A 17,027-nucleotide genomic window follows, 5' to 3' on the forward strand; every position below is an offset into this window, starting at 1 on the left:
GCTCATTATAAATGCGGCTGGAAAGGATGGGTACGCCATATATATAAATAAATACATATATAAGGTCTTAATGTCGATCTCATTTAATTTGGGCGCCTTTCAATTTGAAATTCGATTCTATCGCAACGGGCAACGACAGATCGATATCTCATGCACAGCAAACCGATCGACATTATCGATTGTGACATCGAATTTTCGGACAGCTGACAGCTGCAGTCCGTATGGATTTGTTTATCCGAAAAGAACTGAGCCTATCCACGAGCAGCGTGCTTGAAGATGTGGCGCCGCACTGTCTCAAGCTACTCACATGGCTGCACGATTGTCAGGAGGAGATGCACTCCGAGCACCGCCATCTGCGACTGAGCCAATCCGTTGTGGAATCCCTGCTAAAGGCTCACCTGTACCTGTTCGAGTGCTATGATCGCTTCGGGCAATCGCTGGCCGAACGCTGCGATTGCCGTGGCTTCTTCGCTAGCTGCTCTGCATTGGTGGATCGACGGAAGTGTATTCGTGAGCTGTGTACCACCATCGTGAACACACGAAAGGGAGAAACTCATGCACCACTGCTTCATCTTTCGCATCGAACGTTGGCCGAGATTCAGCCTGCGTGGAGTGAGATCGGTGATTTGGACTGGTCGGCAATACGCCAATCGGATGCGCTTTCTTCCAGCGATTTTATCAATCCCGATCTTCAGCAGATGCGACGGCTAGTCAAGCGGATTGGCCGCTTATCCAGCCTTGAGGACATGCAGACCGCAATAAAGCGCTCCATGGAGCTGATTGAGTACCAGGTGTGGCTGCAGCTTTTTAGGGAGCCAAAGGACAGCGAAATTCACAAGGATTGCTACCTAATGCGCCACATGATCTGTGACACTTTATCGGAGGGCGGATCTACCGCTTGCACCGGCTTCCTGCACAATATCTTTCTGTTCGTATCGCAATCCGCCAATGAGATGAGATTCTGGGCCAGTATGGAGCATGTACGTCTGGCCGGCAGCCTTATTGCCTACCTAATCGACCATTGGAATCGCCACCTGCCCTACCTAGACTTGGATGAGATGCAATTGACCGCTGATGCACCAGTCACGGCTGTCTCGCAGCTGCCCGTGAACGAGGCCACATACATAACCTACCTGATGCTGGCCACCGGATCCATATGTCGCCGGCAGTTCGCCCAGCAGCTGCGTGCCCAACTACCCCCCAATTCCTGGACACATTTGCTGGAGCTGCTAAATAAAGTGGCATTCGTTTTCACTTAACTACACTACGAGTTTAATCATGTTTCGGCAAAAACTCGCAGTTGCCATCGGTCAGGCGAACCACCTTCTCGCCCTTCTCGGCCAGGATCTCCTCGATGTTGCGCTTGCCGTCCAGATCTGTGAACCAGTTCAGATTGTCGGCGATCAGGTGGTGATTGGAGCAGCCCTCGCAGGTCACGATAACAACGCCGCGTTGGTATGCCAGCTTCGAAATGGTCTTCATGTTCCGGGTCTGGCACACCTTGCAGGTGTAGATCAGCTGCATCTTGGCCTCCAGTTTCGCCAGAGGAATGCTATTCGTGGCCACCGTCTTGTCCGCATCGTCCTGGGAGCAGAGCAAAATAATTATACTTAACTTTTTTGTTATACATAATTTTAAATATTGCATTCCATTTATAATATTTTAAATTACAAATGTAAATAACATTATTTAATATCAATTGGGTAGTTTATTTGTATTTACAACTGATTTCCAAACATACCACTGGCTTACTGCAGTGTATACTGCGGCAAATGCACGTGTAGTTGTTGCTGCTGCTAAAAACAGCTGTTTGTGTTTTGGTTGCAAAGTGATGCACTTGCAACTGCAATTGTGGACTATTTAAAGCATCAATTTGTGTTCTTCGGGAACTGGTAAGTAGTGCGCCTCTTCTCACACCTGCGCTGATTTTATAAAATTTTTTTAGGGCGGACATATCCTCGATTTTGTTGATATTATTTAACTCAATCGAAAAGTGTGAAATTCATTTAAACTTAGAGATGGCACCTCCTTTCATTTCAAAACTAGTCGCGAGTCACGATTTTAAAAAGTTACTATAGCTGTCACTGGTGCTGATAAAATTTGCTGTAACTCACAGACATTAAAACCAATTGTTAATATAAATTCTACTGTGAAATATTAAGTTAAGTTATTAATGAAGTCCACCTGGACTCTGGGGCTTAAAAATAACTTATTTTTCAAACAGGTAGTAACCGTTTCTCCGCTATCCCGTGACACTGCCAATCGATGACATCTGTTAATGCCATCTCACGTGATACTATCGACAGTACTATCGACCATCTGGTAGTAAGCACTCATATTTTCGAATTTTTTTTGTGGAAATTCTCGAGTCAAACAAATTATATAAAGGGCACGAACCGATGGCGACACGTGTGGTGGCAACGGCGACAGTGCGGGCGGTGAAAGGCCGGAAGTTAATCCCGACGCGGGCCGCTCTGACTCTGGTAAGGAAACCAAAACCTGGTGAAATCGGCGCATGCTGCTGCTGATGAAGTAACAGTCCCCTTCGATCTGATGATTCTGATCTCCCCCAATCCTTTTCAGACACCCGCGGCGGTGCTACGCATCAAGACGCTTCTGCAGGACAAGCCGGACATGGTGAGTGACTGCTGACAAGTTGTCATCGAACCAAGGCTACACTTTAGTGGGCATTCTATCGCCTTCCACGATTGAGATCTTGATAATCTCGCCTAGCTCTTTAAAGGTTCCCGTGCATGTTATTTAAGTTTTAGCACTGGTTGCATGGAGTATAGGAAGTTCGCAAGAGGGCTTCTTCAAGCATTATATTTGACAATAGGCTTTTTCCTCAGTCAGTCATATATTTTAGCGCAAATTATTAGCTATAAATATAAGCCATGCTAACTAATTCGGCCTGCGTTAATCAGCTAGATTTTCCAAATTTTGACCCGACCAAATTTTGATGAGCATGTTTATCTTGTTGTTAATCATTTAGTTTTTAAGTGATTAAATTCTTTGAATTGAGACAGACTTATTAGAATACCGAGTTCTTTGTCTTTGGTCAATAAACAAGGCTGCCTATAAATTAGCCACACAGTTAATGACAGAAATTCGATGTTGTTTCTGCCACAGGTTGGCCTAAAGGTGGGCGTACGGCAGCGAGGATGCAATGGTCTGTCCTACACGCTGGACTATGCCAGCCAAAAAGGTAAGCCACTCTGGACAGAATGTTGTTCGGTGGAGATCTAATGCTGCGTTCTGTGTCGATTTTTGCCAGCAGACAAGTTGGATGAGGAGGTGGTCCAGGATGGCGTCAAGGTCTTCATCGACAAGAAAGCGCAGTTGTCGCTGCTGGGTAAGTTCATACCAGCTTAGCATAGCATTGGACAAGCCAGCTAATACAGAGTATAATTCGCTTGCAGGTACCGAGATGGACTTTGTGGAATCGAAGCTGTCCAGCGAGTTCGTGTTTAACAATCCGAACATTAAGGGCACATGCGGCTGCGGCGAATCGTTCAGCATGTAAACCGATGGAGATCCGGAGGAGATCCGCCGGCACCCGCCTCGCAGACAGACCTAAATTAACTAAGTTAAATGCAGTACGCGGCCCGACCTTGTATCTCATTACGTTGTTGGCAAAAGCACCGCATCCTTTGTAAATTTTACTTCGCAAACGAATTCTAAATATTAAGTTGTGTTCTATAGTTAAATTTTAGTTGTAGCGCTAGGTAAGTGACGCACCCGCTTCCTTGCCGCAGGCTGGCAGTTTGTCCTCTTTAGCCCTAGTTCAATATATAGACAAGGAATGTTCTAGAAAACCCATGTGCAAATCAAGTTTATTATTGAAAAAATACTTCGACTACGTGCATGTTACCGCTGATTGATACCCTGGAAACCGTACTCCTCGTAGTCGTCTTGCGTGTAAACAAACTCTTCAAAGTTGGGGCTGGTCGCAACCTCCTTGCCGCCGTACCACGCGTACCGCACCGGATCCTCGGGACAGATGAGTGACACTTCAAGATCGTCGGGCACCAGGGCACGTAAATCGCGCTTTAGGCGCGGCAGAAATCCCGGAAACTGGGCACTGCCGCCCACAATAAGGATGTTGAGCAGGAGTTCGCGGTGCGCTTCCCAGGGGCAAGCCTTCAGACAATCGGCCACCGCTTCCGGAATGCCCACCTGTTGCACACCAATGTCCGAGGGATTGAAGAGCAGCTCGGGCACGGTGAAACGTTCATTGCACAGCGACACCATTTGCTGTTGCTCCTCATCCTCGCGCGGCTTTCCGGGAACACGAACATAGCCCCGTTTGACGGTGGTGAAGTCTGGAAGGACATAATCAACTGTGACTTCGCGTCGCTTCTCCTCCGAATAATGCACCTGCATCGCCTGCTTGAAGTCCTCCGCCACAAAGCAGACATCTTCCTTGATCTGGTTAACTACATGACTCTCGTCCATGACGTTTAGGTGGCGATAAGAGATTAGCTCCTTTAGCTGGTTGGTCAGCGCCTTCCCGCCCATGTCGATGCGTCGTATGCCTTGGAGAACGCGCCGTCCCAGCACAAAAGGAACAACGTGGGTGAAACTGTAGCCTACATCGATGATGATGCAGTTAAGCGATTCCATTGTAGTCCGCTCCTCGCTGTCAGCCACATAGTTAAAGGCAGCCAGATCGGCAGCAGTGGTCTTGTACACCCCATCAACCTTGTACTCCTCAAACAGAATCTCCAGCGTTGCCTCCTGGATGCTCTGGAAGTTCATCTGCGGCTCAGTGATGACAATATTGCGGTTCTCCAGCGAACAACCAATGCCGTCCTTGCTGAATATGTAATCCCACACCGTTTTCTGTGTGTGCCAGTTGAGCAGGTAGCCGCGCTGGAACGCCAGAATGTAATAGAGCGCCGATGTGTCCCGGCATTCATCTATCTGATTTCCCACAAAAGCGCGTCGCCGCTCGCTCTTTGCTTTCATGATGCAGTTGGGCACCACATGGGGCTCATCCTGATTGGCCAGGCCCACTTTCGCCGTATGCGCTCCGTTGTCCAACACCACCACAGCGTTGGCCATCCTTTTCGTCCTCAACGTAGATCTATACCATTTTTCGGAAGAGGACAACAAACAACACTTCTTCTGTTCTAGTGCTGTCGATTAATTTGTTCAATCTATCGAGATTTTTAAAATCGTTATTTTTGGTGTTTTAACGGTCTACATCAAATTAAATAAGGAAAACAAAAACAAAATGAAAACACAAGAAACAACTTTTTGGAATGCTAATAATTCTATATTTCAGCAAAATACAAATACACATACAATAAAATTATAATATTCTCGATGTAGATCTATAGCATTTTTCGACAGAGGAAAAGAAATGACACTTCGTCTGCTTTAGTGCTGTCGATTAATCTAGCCATTTTTTTAAATTGGATCTAGTGAGAATTTTAAAATCGTAATGTTTGGTGTTTTTAACGGGCAACAACAAATTAAAAAGGACAAAAAAAAAATAGAGCACAGATCAAACAAACTTTTGGAACGCTAACAATTCTATATTTCGTCAAAATACAAATATAGTACAAAAAACTATCGACCAAGCCTACTTGCTAATTGGGAATCGAGGCGGCAGGAGCAGCCAGTGGCAGGACCTCTAGCTTATGCGAATCACTGTGATCGCTGACGAAGTGCAGCACTTCGAAGCCCACCTCTACCATGATCAGGATTATGATCATCCACTCGAGCCGGATATGATGGGCATCGTTCAGATTGTGGGACACCAGCTCGGCCAGTTCCACGCAGTGGTTGATCTTCTCGTTCATCACCTTGGTGCGCCGTGAGATGCTGAAGTAGGAGCACACCTGCAGGTAGAGTGCCTCCAGTTCCTCGCGGTCCCAGTAGAAATCGGGTGCATCCAGCAGATCCGACGACAGGTTGATCACATGACGCAGGGCAAATAATTCACCGGTTTTTCGCAGCATGGCCGCCCGCGAGATTCTTAATCGGCGACCACGCTTTAGATCCTCGGTGAGATGCTCTATGGAGTCTATGTAGCGGTCCAGTGTCGCCTCCCACATGCCCAGCTTTATTGACTGTGCCATCGCATTGGAGAAGGTGTACTTATACAGGAAACTATCCGTATCGGCGGTAACAAAGAACTTGCCATTCTGGAAGAATGCCCGTGACGTGACATTGAAGTCGCTGCTCTCCGCCACCAGATCGCCCTCCACATCCACCGCCGTCGATGGAATGTAGGTGTAGGGCATCACCTCGCTCTCCCCGTGAACCAGGGCACTCACATACGATTCCCTTTCGAAGGCGCGCAGGAAACTTAGCACATTGTTCGTCTCGATGTCGCTGCAGTTCCAAAAGACCACCGAGCCCTCGCGGAAGAAGAATATCTCCCGCGGCTGCTGACCCGTCGGATATTTGGCCGCCACAAAGAGCACATTCTGCTCCACGTCCAGATTGTCTGTGGAGAAGAAACGCTTCGTCTCGTACAGGTTCTGTTCGCGGAGGGCTATCTGCAGATCCTCCAGATTGTACTCCTCGGCGGTCGTATAACCACGGGTGTTGAGAAACCCCAAAGCGGACAGTTCATCGATGGCCAAGCGCTTCTTTCGAATGATCCTGGTGCGAATGGGCGATAGTATCGACTCCAAGCGCTCCTCGGCTAGCGGCAATGGCTTTACCCGCGGTTGCGTTTGAGTTCTAGGTACAGAAGCTGCTTGAGCTGGCGCCGCAGCCGATGAGGTGGCTTCACTGGCCAACCATCGGCGGCGGTCCATCATCCACTGCGTCTGCGTCTGCTGGCGCGGAATTCGAAGTCCTCCAAGGACCATCTGCCCGAATCTCAGGCGTGCAAAGTTCATGGCTTTTGATTTATGCTCCAGCAGCAATTAGTGGCCCATTTCTGGGAGTTGAGATCGGTTTGGTAACGAATCGTATCTGGTGGCTATATAATATAGTAGCCGGCCTCCGATTGCCTTTTGTTGTGATTATCGAATCCGATAGGCACTCAGTGGTGAACTCGGTTCTTCGGCCGTTAGTTATTTCTAAGCTATGAATTTTCATTATTGCTTGGTATTTATACTACAAATTTGGTAGTTGAAATTCTGTTATTTGCTTTTTGAAATGCTGTAACGAGTCTTCAACTCATACTACATAAACTTCTGCCAATAGAGACAAATTACTGAACCTGGATACAAAATAGCCAAAATGTGAGAACTGAATTTAAGCGGCCAACCGCCTGCACTGCTCCGATAACGATAGCCATCAGCTGTTTTCATCGCTCCACTTAACCATTTTCTTCCCCATTTGGGGCAAAACAAAACGCAGTAACTACCCCACATTCAGCACGTGCGGCGCCAGAATTCAGGACGCACTGCAGCGGGCGGCAAGAGCAGAAAGCAACGCGGATGTGCAACACCGCTTAGTAGCAACATAAAATGAACGCATTGCGCAACATCTTCACATCGCGAACTCTCAACTATTTGCGCCAGAATGGACAAAACGCGATCCTCAACGCCACCCAGCAGCAACAAGCGGTGGACGCCGTGCCGCTAACCAACGATGCCGAGCAGCACCTAAAATCGTCGCGTCCAGCACCGCTTTCCATACCGCGCTCCATACTCGATGCGTGCCATTTCACGGCCAAGCAGTTTGACCTGGGAGGCTCCACGTCCGGAAACCAGGCGAATGGCTCTCTGTCGCCGACGACACTGAAGCGCTTCCGACGCATGCAACGCCGCATGGAGCTGGTGTACCGCTGCAAGCTGTGCAACACCCGCAACACGAAGACCATCAGCGAAGAGGCCTACTACAGCGGCGTGGTGATCCTACAGTGCGACGGCTGTGCCGTCGACCATCTGATCAAGGACAATCTGGGACTGTTCACCGGCAGCGATGGCGATAGCAGCATTAGCTCTGGAATCAGTACCAGCAAGAATATCGACCAGGTGCTGGCCGACCGGCATGCCCGCGTCCGGGTGATCAAGGTGAACGAGCGCGGCGAGCTGATTTAGGAACTCTAGTCAAAGGGGCATCAGTAGAGGTGAGAACCTGGTGCCGTCAACCTGCGAATCGTGTCTGAGGAGGACACACTCGACACGGGGTGGCACATTGAACCCAAGCAACCAAGCACCCAAGTACCCAACTGCAAACCGGAATCCCACATTCTGTTTCCGAGCTCAGACGGCTGTATATAATAATTGTACTGTAATTGTTGATTGTTTCGGGCCGTGAGTAATGCCTAAAAAAGTGATTAAAGGAACGACCAGTTCAAAAGCAAAAAACAAACATTGTATATGGCTAAATCTGTTATTCCGCTGTAGACTATCTAATCAGGGTGCACAGAAAGAAAAATGTCTCATTGTTGATATAAATGTTAAAATACATATGTATATGTACAATCATCAAGTTTTGGCTACAAGCCATCAATTTTTGTCAATATACGCCGTGCCTATCTTATATTGACCAGGTTTTTTTTTCTGTGTACGCACACGCATATATACTAGACGTGCCCAGTCAAAAGTGGACTCATTTATTTATCTGGAGAGCCCTAGAAGCCGGTAGAAGCCGAAGGGGCTCGGTGGCCGCTCGCTAATTGATCGGATCGATCAAAACACAGCCGGAGTGCTAATTATCGCAACAATAAAAATTGGCACGCTGCCGGCCTGGCTACGCAATGGTGAAATGTGCCGGATTGGTAGGTATAGATACGGCTTTGGGGCTAGACACTAATGCATACCATATATAAATACATATAAGTATGAAAAACACGCCCCTGTCGAGTGATCTTTTCTGCGTCGTAAGGGGCCGCCGAATCCCTAAGAGATATGCCCCCAAATTGGCTAACAACAACGGATTTTGTGCGCTGATGGCATGTGGACGGAAGATAGTAAGCCCACGGAGTCTGTAGTTATTGCCAAGTGGTTCTACCAACTGTTACATCCATCTCTTGACATCTAAATTAATTAACTTCATTTGAAACTTCATTAAGATCTATCCCAATCTGCTGCTCTGCCATAATAAATATTGAAATAGATATATATGTAGATATGGTTTATTATTTTGAAAACACCAAGCAGATTGTTTCAGTGCTGCATATAATTGCATATAATTTCGAATGCCCAACTCAGCATGACACTGCGCTTTTGGTGACGTCAAGACAATTTGTAAACAAACAAGATGATTCCGAGGCATGGCGTCTAGTTCCACCTCCATTGAATCTTTCCAGACGCGCGACAACAAGTGTCAAGAGATACTGATAAAAACGTCATCGCTTATCTTTGGCTGGGAAATTCTTTAAAAAATGTTTTCAAAAATACATATGTTTTCGTGGAAAGTAAGAGTAAGTGCCCGCCCTCGAATGAAACTAGTTTGGCTTGCTTTTTAAATAATTATTTAAACCTATTTATTCGAGAATACTTCGAATACGCGTGTGTATATATTGTATGGTACTAAAATCTCATTCGGTATTACTAAGATAAATAAAATTGTGATTTGCTTCTGCCATCATTTCTCTCAGTTAATTTACATGTTTCGAAGACGTTTCTTACGGTTTAAAATACATATTCATTACGTTGCTAGTTTGTTTAAATATTTCGTTCTTTTTTTCGGATGAGTTTCTCTTTGCTTGTTTTGTAGGTTGTGGTGTTTGTTTTCTTTTCCTTCTGTTTCTCCTGGAAGCGCACTTTTGTTACGATTCTTGTGATTATTAATCTCCCTCTGGCTCTAAATTGTTTTGTATTTTTGTCACCTCGCATTTCGCTTCTGTTAACTATTTCACAATTTGTTTGAATGCTCGCCCTCCAAATCCCGAATCCCAAATCCAATGGAAGCGCCAACGTACCTTGGATAGGCGTTGTCTTGGATTTTGGCTAATTTCGCATTAATGAGTTAGCCGCCGAGCCGGATACTCTGCGAAATTGTGCTAAATGAACTTAGGCTTAGGATGAAGCTTCGTACCACACTGGGCTCTCGTTTCCGTACGCTAAACATATTGCCATGGCTATAGCTACGATTCGTATGCTGTTTATAGTTACATAATCGGCCTGCTCGAGTTATATATTTACAGATAGGATTACATATATGTACGATAGGTTAATGTTACGATTACAGGACGAAGTGGCGCGATATTTTCGAGAACCTAACTCGCCTCGAAGTGTAGTATTACAGATTCAGTCGTTCGCGGACAGTGCGTTTCGTGGCCATCAGGCGCGATGGCAATGCGTCAATGGCCACGCAACGTCCTGCACATTATGTTTTGTGGTTGTATTTTGCATTGTGTGGCTTAAACATACATAGTTGCTTGTTAGATGTGCTTAGTAACTTAGTTATTGCTGTTAATTAACGGCTTAAGTTGCTGGGTTTTCGGTTCGGTCTATCAGTTTGATGGCAATTGGCTGCTGCAGTTGTGGTTCTTGCGTATAAATATATAGTTAGTACATAGAATACTTTATGAAATACTTAGTTCTGGAATGCATCTACTCGCTCACATCGATTATCGCGGGACGGGAAGGAATGTATACAATTCTTACATCAATAATCAGATTGTAATGCTGTGTGTGTCTGGAGAGAAGAACTCGAAATTGGCACTGAAATGTTAAGCATTTGTTATTAATTATAAGTACCTCTCTACCCCTCTCTTTCTGGCCCTTCCTATCGCCTTCTCTGTCAAATTGAACTCACTCAAAAATCATTGGGAAGTCAAAGGAAGTGTAAGTGTTCTACCAATTTCTTAGAACTAAAGTTGCATTCATGGGCGTTGTTGTTAAATACTTTTTGTGTTTAAGTACGTCTACAGGTAAGTGGATTCGAATAGAGTACAATTAAATTATGTATAGCTTCGAGAACTAATAAATATAAAAACAAAATAATACATGAGACCCTGTTCGCGGTTTCGATTCAGACAAAATTGGACATACAAATATGATATTTGTATGATAGCTGCATGTATGCAAAGTTATTGTTACTGCTTAATTTCAGTTCCCTGGCATTGGTTTTCGGTTTTCAACTGAATCAAATTGCAAAATAGATCTGAACATCGAGTGAATCTAAAACTAAGATTAAGAAAGCTAACTAAGTTGCCTAAGTAGCTGGCAATTTAAAGATGTTACAGTTGCAGTTACAGTTTCAATTTTAGTTAAATTTAAAACTATTTGACATAGCGACCACGCCCACGACCACGTCCGCGCCCCCTACCGCGACTCTTGGCCTTGGACCAGTCCTTGTCCTTGTCCCTCTCCCAATCCCTATCTCACAGACTGCTACGACCCGAACGACCAACAGCGCCGACGGCACCATTGGGTCGATTGTGTCGACGCTTGTGCAGATAGAGGCCGGCCGCTTGGGCAAATGCCGAACCGCATATCTGGCAGACGTAGCGCTTGATCTTGTCGTGGATCTGTTTGTGGTTCTGCAGATTCTTTGTCGACTTGAACGTCTTGCCGCAAATGTCGCACTTGAACTCCTCGTTGCTGTAGTGCTGCTTCAGGTGCTCGAACAGGCTGTTGCGCGCCACAAACGATTTATTGCACTGCGGATAGTCGCATTTATAGCACCGCTCCCGCTCATCCTGGTGGACAATTCGATGCGCATTCAGGTGGCCCGGCGTGGCGAAACTGCGGCGACACACATCGCATCCATACGGCTTGGCAATGTCAGTGCCACCACCACCAGAACCACCACCACCACCGCCGCCAATTCGATCATCATCGTCGACCATGTCATCGGTTGCTTTCGCAGCGTGCCTCCTTTTGCGGCGACTGCCGCTGCCTCTGGACTCCTCGCCCTCGACTCCGATCTCGTCATCTCCCAGGCCGCCCTCCATGATGCTGTGATTAAGCGCCAGCGAGGGCAGAAACAGCTCCTCGTTATGGCGCCGCAGGTGCTCATCATAGTTGGCCTTCTCGCGGAAACTGGCCGTGCACAATTCGCAGTTGAACTTGATCTCGGTTACGCCGCCCAAATGCAACTGCTTGTGGTTATCGAACTCCTGGGCATTGTGGAACTGTATGCTGCAGATGTTGCAATAGTAACCGCCACCCAAACTAGGCTGGTGGGTGAGCATGTGGAGGTCCAGTTCCCTGAGTGTTTGCACTATTTCCGGGCAGTGTGCGCACTTAAATGGCGGAATGTCGTCGTCCATAAAGTGCATCTGATCGTAGTACAAATAGTTCGCAATGAATTTCTTGCCCAGCCTCTCGCTGTTAAGGCGCTCCATCTTCTGTTTGGAGTAATCGAATCGCAGCTGGGAAATGCGCTTTGATATCTGGATGGTGGTCACATCGATCAGCTGCTGCAGTTCAATGGCCATCTGATGGAGTCCCTCGCCGCGTCGCTCCTTGCTGCGGTAGTCGGGATCGAAGCGGTTGTAAAAGCACTGGTACCGCTTCACCATGCTCAGCAGCTTGGCAGTAGACGTATCGTTCCAAATGGCCGAGAAGCGGCGGCGATAGGAGGTTTCCTGTCGGAAGGATGAGAGTTATTGATTGACATTTGATAAGCCCCACAAAACTAACAACTTTGATTAGGCATTTACGAGTTGCATTCTGAGGTAGGAAGGAGGAGAAGAGGACTATTACTGCGCATATGCAGGAGAAATTCAGTTTAAAAATTAATTAGTGGTGTAGAAAAGTCAACCTTTATATTTTCAAGACATTAATTACGATATTAAAGTAAACGGAGGACTTGGTAGTCAGCCACCCAATCACGTCGCTGGATAAATAAATAAAGTCTCTACTCAAGTCGCCCACCTGTTTACGTTAATTAATCCGCTAACAAGGTTCCGTTTCAATCCACCCCCAATTCAGAGAAGCGGACGCATAGGATCGAATTGAAAGGGGAGCCACTAACCTTAACAACAGCATCGGACATCTTATCGTTGTAGCTGTATACCTCGTTGAGGAAGTGCAGCTCCTTGAAGTACCACAGCGTACTGATGTTGGTCTTCTCCAGAGCCATGCGATTGCACTCCCGCTTGTATACCGTGCGCAGGTTGTCCCACTTACGGGTGATGGCGTCCTTGGCCAGCGAGATGTTAAACCGGCTCTTGAACTCCAGCACAATCCAGTCGAGGAAGCGGGCGCGCTTAACGCGATCCCGGAACTGTGCATTGCCGTGGTCCCACAAAAAGGGGTTGCGCTGATACGAGTGGATGAGAAACTGGATCATCTTGCGGTCCTTGATGTGCATCGTAACCTCCCGGTCGCGCTAAGGGGTGGGAAAATGATAAAATCATTACAAATAGGTATATATGGATATTAGTGAAAATTAAGGGTGAAATAAATGTAGCTTTTAAATCGATGGGCGAAAATTTTAACAAAAATATCTGTATGTATATAGTATAAAAATATAACTTACTCCCAGCAGGGACTCCTCCACCATCTCATCATAGCTGAGAAAGTCCGATTCGGTTCCGAAACCACTGTGGTTAACGCCGTCGAATCCAGCAAAGTCCATGTACTCTCCGGAATTGTCGTCCATATAGCTGTGATCCGGATCACCGTAGTCGTCCATGGATGAATCGCCGTCACCGGCGATGAGAAGCTCGCTAGACATGTCCCTCTGGCGCTGCTTTGTGACCTTTTTGCGTGCCCGCGTCTTGGAACTGACCACCGGTACATCGCTTTCGGGTAATATGGCCTCGTCCTCATCGGCCTCGGAATCGTTCAGCCGTTGCTCATCGTCGTCTTCTTCGCCGGCGACCACATCATCATCGCTGCAGGGCAGATCCTGGAGCTCTTGTTTGATGACCATTTGGGGCTCCAGCAGCGCTGTGTCCGCGTCCGTTAAGTCTTCGATCTCGTGGAAGTTGGGCAGATCCCCATTACGACCGGACAGGGACATGGGCTCGCCGAGATTGAAGGGGAGACGGGAGGAGGTATTCGCCACGGACTGGTCGCCCAGGTGAACTGTCTGCATGTGGCCGATGAAGGAGTCGAAGTAGAGAAACTTCTCGCTGCAGAAGATGCAACGCAGGGCGAAGTACTGGAAGTCATCTGTGGCCGTCACCATGCCGCAGTCCTTGGTGCAGTGACGGAAAATCTCCTCGTCGTTGGTACGTGGATACGCCAGGACACTCATCGCGCCGCCTGCGGATCCTCGTCCTGTCCGGTTAACAATCAGAATTCAATTAAGTCTCTTGGTACTCTACGCTGCGGTCGGCGCACTCTAGTATTGTGCCTTATTTTGACTTGATTTTATCCCGATTTGGCCAATAAAAAAAAACTTTTTAGTGTTGGGGTTTGGGCGCACGGTTGCATTTCATTTGCTAATCGCCATCGGTGGTCGCAGGTGAGCCGATTAAATTGTGCGGCTTATTTTGCAGTGATTTAGCGGGAAATAGCCATTACTAGCGGGAAATATATTACCACCCTTAAGACCTTCTTTAATACTCATAATCATATAATCTTTGTAAATAACTTAGATATTAAGAATCGCTTAAATTGATACCGATTAAATTAAGTTGCCCAAGAAGGGTAATGGTACGCTAGTCAATAAAATAATTTCGTTTAATAAATTTAAATAAAAAAAAAGATATATATATGAAACATTTTTTAAATGTCATTTTGCATGTAAGCCACCACAACGAAAAATCTAATTAGAAATAAATAAAAGTGTTACAAATTGGAAGTGATTACAATACTATCGATTGTACTGCTTTGAAGTCTCTAGTTGTCTTTCCCCCATCTGGTCACACTTGCCATCTGATTTCTTCGATTCGCCTAACTTTAAGCGTGCTTGGATTTGTGCCGATTCCTATTGATTTATTTTGCCGAGCTAAGAAAATCTCTGTTTAATTGCGACACGCGATGGCTTCGATTAGCTTGCTGAACCCCAAGGCCGAGTTTGCCCGCGCCGCCCAGGCTCTGGCCATCAATATCAGTGCCGCCAAGGGACTGCAGGATGTGATGCGCACCAATTTGGGACCCAAGGGCACCGTTAAGATGTAAGTTACTAAAACCGGCCTCTAATATCCCTCACTTTGCGTTCCATTAGCAATTTGAGTGAGAATGCTAGTTTATAGGCGAAAAAACAAACGTTTTGGTCACAGCTGCGGCAACTGCAAGTTTGAGGTTAGACTGGAACTAGCGGCATGCGTCATCGCAAAAGAAAGAAAGAGAATGTTGCAACTCTGGAGCAAAAAGCTTAGAATTTAGGTGTTTTTATTTAATTTCAAAAAGAATCTTAAATGAAAGATGCCCCCAGAGGCTTTAATTTATTCATAAATGTGTGTTTACCTGCATATCCAGCACCGGGTGATTCAGAAAGTGGCATCGAAAGAGGCGTGACTTGACTCACGCGCCGTGAAAAGTGAAACAAGCATACTAATTCTAGAAACTTCGCAGGTTGGTTTCTGGCGCCGGCGACATCAAGATCACCAAGGATGGCAATGTCCTGCTGCACGAAATGCAGATCCAACATCCGACTGCCTCTATGATTGCCAGGGCCAGCACGGCCCAGGATGATTCCACCGGCGATGGAACCACCACCACTGTGATGCTTATTGGCGAGCTCCTGAAGCAGGCCGATATCTATCTGTCCGAGGGACTGCATCCTCGCATCATGACCGATGGATTCGAGAAGGCACGCGACAAGGCATTGGAGGTGCTCGACCAGGTCAAGGTGCCCGTGGAGATCAACAAGAAGAACCTGGTGGAGGTGGCCAACACAAGTCTGAAGACCAAGGTGCATCCCGCCCTTGCCGATCTGCTTACGGACGTCTGCGTGAATGCCGTGCTGACCATTGCCAGTGCCGATAAGACCAAGCCCGTGGACCTCCACATGGTGGAGCTGATGGAGATGCAGCACAAATCCGATACCGATACACAGCTGGTGCGTGGACTAGTCATGGACCATGGTGCTCGCCACCCGGACATGCCGAAGCGTTTGGAGAATGCCTACATCCTTACGGCCAATGTCTCGCTGGAGTACGAGAAGGCCGAGGTCAACTCTGGCTTCTTCTACAAGACCGCCGAGGAGCGTGAGGCCTTTGTGCGCGCCGAGCGCGAATTCATCGACCAGCGTGTGAAGAAGGTGATCGAATTGAAGCGCTCCGTGTGCGATGGCACCGACAAAACCTTCGTCCTGATCAACCAGAAGGGCATCGACCCCATCTCGCTGGACGCCCTGGCCAAGGAGGGCATCCTGGCCTTGCGTCGCGCCAAGCGCCGCAACATGGAGCGTCTGTCTTTGGCCTGCGGTGGCACTGCAATGAACTCCTTTGACGATCTGCAGGAGGAGCACTTGGGATACGCCGGTGTGGTGTACGAGCATGTTCTGGGCGAGAACAAGTACACTTTCGTTGAGGACTGCAAGAACCCGCTGTCCGTCACGATCCTGATCAAGGGTCCCAACAAGCACACGATCACCCAGATCAAGGACGCCATCAGGGACGGTCTGCGTGCCATCAACAACACCATTGCCGATAAGGCTCTGGTGCCCGGAGCTGGAGCATTCGAGGTGCGCGCGTACAACGAGCTGGTCGCCTTCAAGGACACCATCAAGGGCAAGTCCCGCCTGGCAGTGCAGGCCTTTGCCGATGCCCTGCTGGTCATTCCCAAGACGCTGGCCGTGAACAGCGGCTACGATGCCCAGGACACAATCGTCAAGCTGACTGTTGAGGATCGCCTGAGTCCCGAACTGGTCGGCCTGGATCTGGCCACCGGGGAGCCCATGAAGCCCGTGGATCTGGGCGTCTACGACAACTACATCGTTAAGAAGCAGATCCTCAACTCCTGTTCGATCATTGCCAGCAACCTGCTTCTCGTCGACGAGGTGATGCGTGCGGGCATGACGAGCCTCAAGGGCTAGTCCCCATCATTTCATCCGACCCATTCAATTTAACCAAGTTAATGCACCGCATGCTACTCAACCCGCGTCTCTCAAAGCCACACACAACCAAAAGAAAACTAAACACGTAAATAATTTGGAAACACATGAAATCGGAATGGTTGCGGCTGCAAGTATTCACATTTAAAATACAATTCTAATAAATACAAAAACCAAACACAGCTCTATGCTTAACGCTAATGTAT

At 47.4% G+C, this 17,027-nt stretch overlaps 8 protein-coding genes across 10 annotated transcripts, besides 1 other annotated feature; 4 read left to right on the forward strand and 4 right to left on the reverse strand.

The window, feature by feature from the left end:
- Positions 1-208: 208 nt before the first annotated feature.
- Positions 209-1,694, forward strand: CG8191 (uncharacterized protein). Its single transcript, NM_132832.3, has one exon. It carries the CDS (start codon positions 222-224, stop codon positions 1,257-1,259), a length of 1,038 nt encoding a protein of 345 aa, NP_573060.1. The 5' UTR covers positions 209-221; the 3' UTR covers positions 1,260-1,694.
- On the reverse strand, positions 1,253-2,027 carry CG12379 (uncharacterized protein). The gene is made up of 2 exons (NM_132833.3): positions 1,742-2,027; positions 1,253-1,584 (listed from the first exon to the last, which is right to left on the reverse strand). The coding sequence occupies exons 1-2, from the start codon at positions 1,952-1,954 to the stop codon at positions 1,273-1,275; spliced, it is 525 nt and encodes a 174-aa protein (NP_573061.2). The 5' UTR covers positions 1,955-2,027; the 3' UTR covers positions 1,253-1,272.
- Positions 2,028-2,300: 273 nt separating this feature from the next.
- MagR (Magnetic receptor) lies at positions 2,301-3,811 on the forward strand. Of its 2 annotated transcripts, none has more exons than NM_001272650.1 (5): positions 2,301-2,483; positions 2,584-2,637; positions 3,130-3,205; positions 3,275-3,352; positions 3,420-3,811. In NM_001272650.1, the coding sequence occupies exons 1-5, from the start codon at positions 2,400-2,402 to the stop codon at positions 3,521-3,523; spliced, it is 396 nt and encodes a 131-aa protein (NP_001259579.1). In that variant the 5' UTR covers positions 2,301-2,399; the 3' UTR covers positions 3,524-3,811. The 2 variants fall into 2 exon arrangements, with proteins under 2 accessions (NP_001259579.1, NP_573062.1); NM_132834.2 differs by having other exon boundaries at positions 3,278-3,352.
- Positions 3,805-5,151, reverse strand: Arp6 (Actin-related protein 6). Its single transcript, NM_078610.3, has one exon. It carries the CDS (start codon positions 5,062-5,064, stop codon positions 3,868-3,870), a length of 1,197 nt encoding a protein of 398 aa, NP_511165.1. The 5' UTR covers positions 5,065-5,151; the 3' UTR covers positions 3,805-3,867.
- A 372-nt stretch (positions 5,152-5,523) lies between these two features.
- Positions 5,524-6,985, reverse strand: CG11679 (uncharacterized protein). Its single transcript, NM_132835.3, has one exon. It carries the CDS (start codon positions 6,855-6,857, stop codon positions 5,595-5,597), a length of 1,263 nt encoding a protein of 420 aa, NP_573063.1. The 5' UTR covers positions 6,858-6,985; the 3' UTR covers positions 5,524-5,594.
- Positions 6,986-7,260: 275 nt separating this feature from the next.
- Positions 7,261-8,448, forward strand: CG8206 (uncharacterized protein). 2 transcript variants are annotated; one of them, NM_001298365.1, is made up of 1 exon: positions 7,261-8,448. In NM_001298365.1, exon 1 carries the CDS (start codon positions 7,434-7,436, stop codon positions 8,007-8,009), a length of 576 nt encoding a protein of 191 aa, NP_001285294.1. In that variant the 5' UTR covers positions 7,261-7,433; the 3' UTR covers positions 8,010-8,448. The 2 variants fall into 2 exon arrangements, with proteins under 2 accessions (NP_001285294.1, NP_573064.1); NM_132836.3 differs by having other exon boundaries at positions 7,261-8,273.
- Positions 8,449-9,373: 925 nt separating this feature from the next.
- Positions 9,374-14,262, reverse strand: CG8944 (uncharacterized protein). The gene is made up of 3 exons (NM_132837.3): positions 13,351-14,262; positions 12,844-13,200; positions 9,374-12,454 (listed from the first exon to the last, which is right to left on the reverse strand). The coding sequence occupies exons 1-3, from the start codon at positions 14,071-14,073 to the stop codon at positions 11,246-11,248; spliced, it is 2,289 nt and encodes a 762-aa protein (NP_573065.1). The 5' UTR covers positions 14,074-14,262; the 3' UTR covers positions 9,374-11,245.
- A 111-nt stretch (positions 14,263-14,373) lies between these two features.
- Positions 14,374-14,525: a mobile genetic element.
- A 153-nt stretch (positions 14,526-14,678) lies between these two features.
- On the forward strand, positions 14,679-17,002 carry CCT6 (Chaperonin containing TCP1 subunit 6). Its single transcript, NM_132838.3, has 2 exons — positions 14,679-14,938; positions 15,339-17,002. The coding sequence occupies exons 1-2, from the start codon at positions 14,802-14,804 to the stop codon at positions 16,801-16,803; spliced, it is 1,602 nt and encodes a 533-aa protein (NP_573066.1). The 5' UTR covers positions 14,679-14,801; the 3' UTR covers positions 16,804-17,002.
- Positions 17,003-17,027: the final 25 nt, after the last annotated feature.

This window comes from Drosophila melanogaster, chromosome X, assembly GCF_000001215.4.
Source record: "Drosophila melanogaster chromosome X".
NCBI classification, from domain to species: domain Eukaryota; kingdom Metazoa; phylum Arthropoda; class Insecta; order Diptera; family Drosophilidae; genus Drosophila; species Drosophila melanogaster.

Excerpts from the sequence above, each read along its gene's own strand:
- CG8191 (NM_132832.3), top strand. The coding sequence starts at position 222 with ATGGATTTGTTTATCCGAAAAGAACTGAGCCTATCCACGAGCAGCGTG.
- CG12379 (NM_132833.3), bottom strand. The coding sequence starts at position 1,954 with ATGTCCGCCCTAAAAAAATTTTATAAAATCAGCGCAGGTGTGAGAAGA. Across the intron at positions 1,585-1,741 it reads TACACTGCAGTAAGCCAGTG|GACGATGCGGACAAGACGGT; the intron begins GTATGTTTGGAA and ends CTCTGCTCCCAG.
- MagR (NM_001272650.1), top strand. The coding sequence starts at position 2,400 with ATGGCGACACGTGTGGTGGCAACGGCGACAGTGCGGGCGGTGAAAGGC. Across the intron at positions 2,484-2,583 it reads CGCGGGCCGCTCTGACTCTG|ACACCCGCGGCGGTGCTACG; the intron begins GTAAGGAAACCA and ends AATCCTTTTCAG. Across the intron at positions 3,353-3,419 it reads AGCGCAGTTGTCGCTGCTGG|GTACCGAGATGGACTTTGTG; the intron begins GTAAGTTCATAC and ends ATTCGCTTGCAG.
- Arp6 (NM_078610.3), bottom strand. The coding sequence starts at position 5,064 with ATGGCCAACGCTGTGGTGGTGTTGGACAACGGAGCGCATACGGCGAAA.
- CG11679 (NM_132835.3), bottom strand. The coding sequence starts at position 6,857 with ATGAACTTTGCACGCCTGAGATTCGGGCAGATGGTCCTTGGAGGACTT.
- CG8206 (NM_001298365.1), top strand. The coding sequence starts at position 7,434 with ATGAACGCATTGCGCAACATCTTCACATCGCGAACTCTCAACTATTTG.
- CG8944 (NM_132837.3), bottom strand. The coding sequence starts at position 14,073 with ATGAGTGTCCTGGCGTATCCACGTACCAACGACGAGGAGATTTTCCGT. Across the intron at positions 13,201-13,350 it reads TGGAGGAGTCCCTGCTGGGA|CGCGACCGGGAGGTTACGAT; the intron begins GTAAGTTATATT and ends CCCACCCCTTAG. Across the intron at positions 12,455-12,843 it reads TGTCCGATGCTGTTGTTAAG|GAAACCTCCTATCGCCGCCG; the intron begins GTTAGTGGCTCC and ends TCCTTCCGACAG.
- CCT6 (NM_132838.3), top strand. The coding sequence starts at position 14,802 with ATGGCTTCGATTAGCTTGCTGAACCCCAAGGCCGAGTTTGCCCGCGCC. Across the intron at positions 14,939-15,338 it reads CCCAAGGGCACCGTTAAGAT|GTTGGTTTCTGGCGCCGGCG; the intron begins GTAAGTTACTAA and ends GAAACTTCGCAG.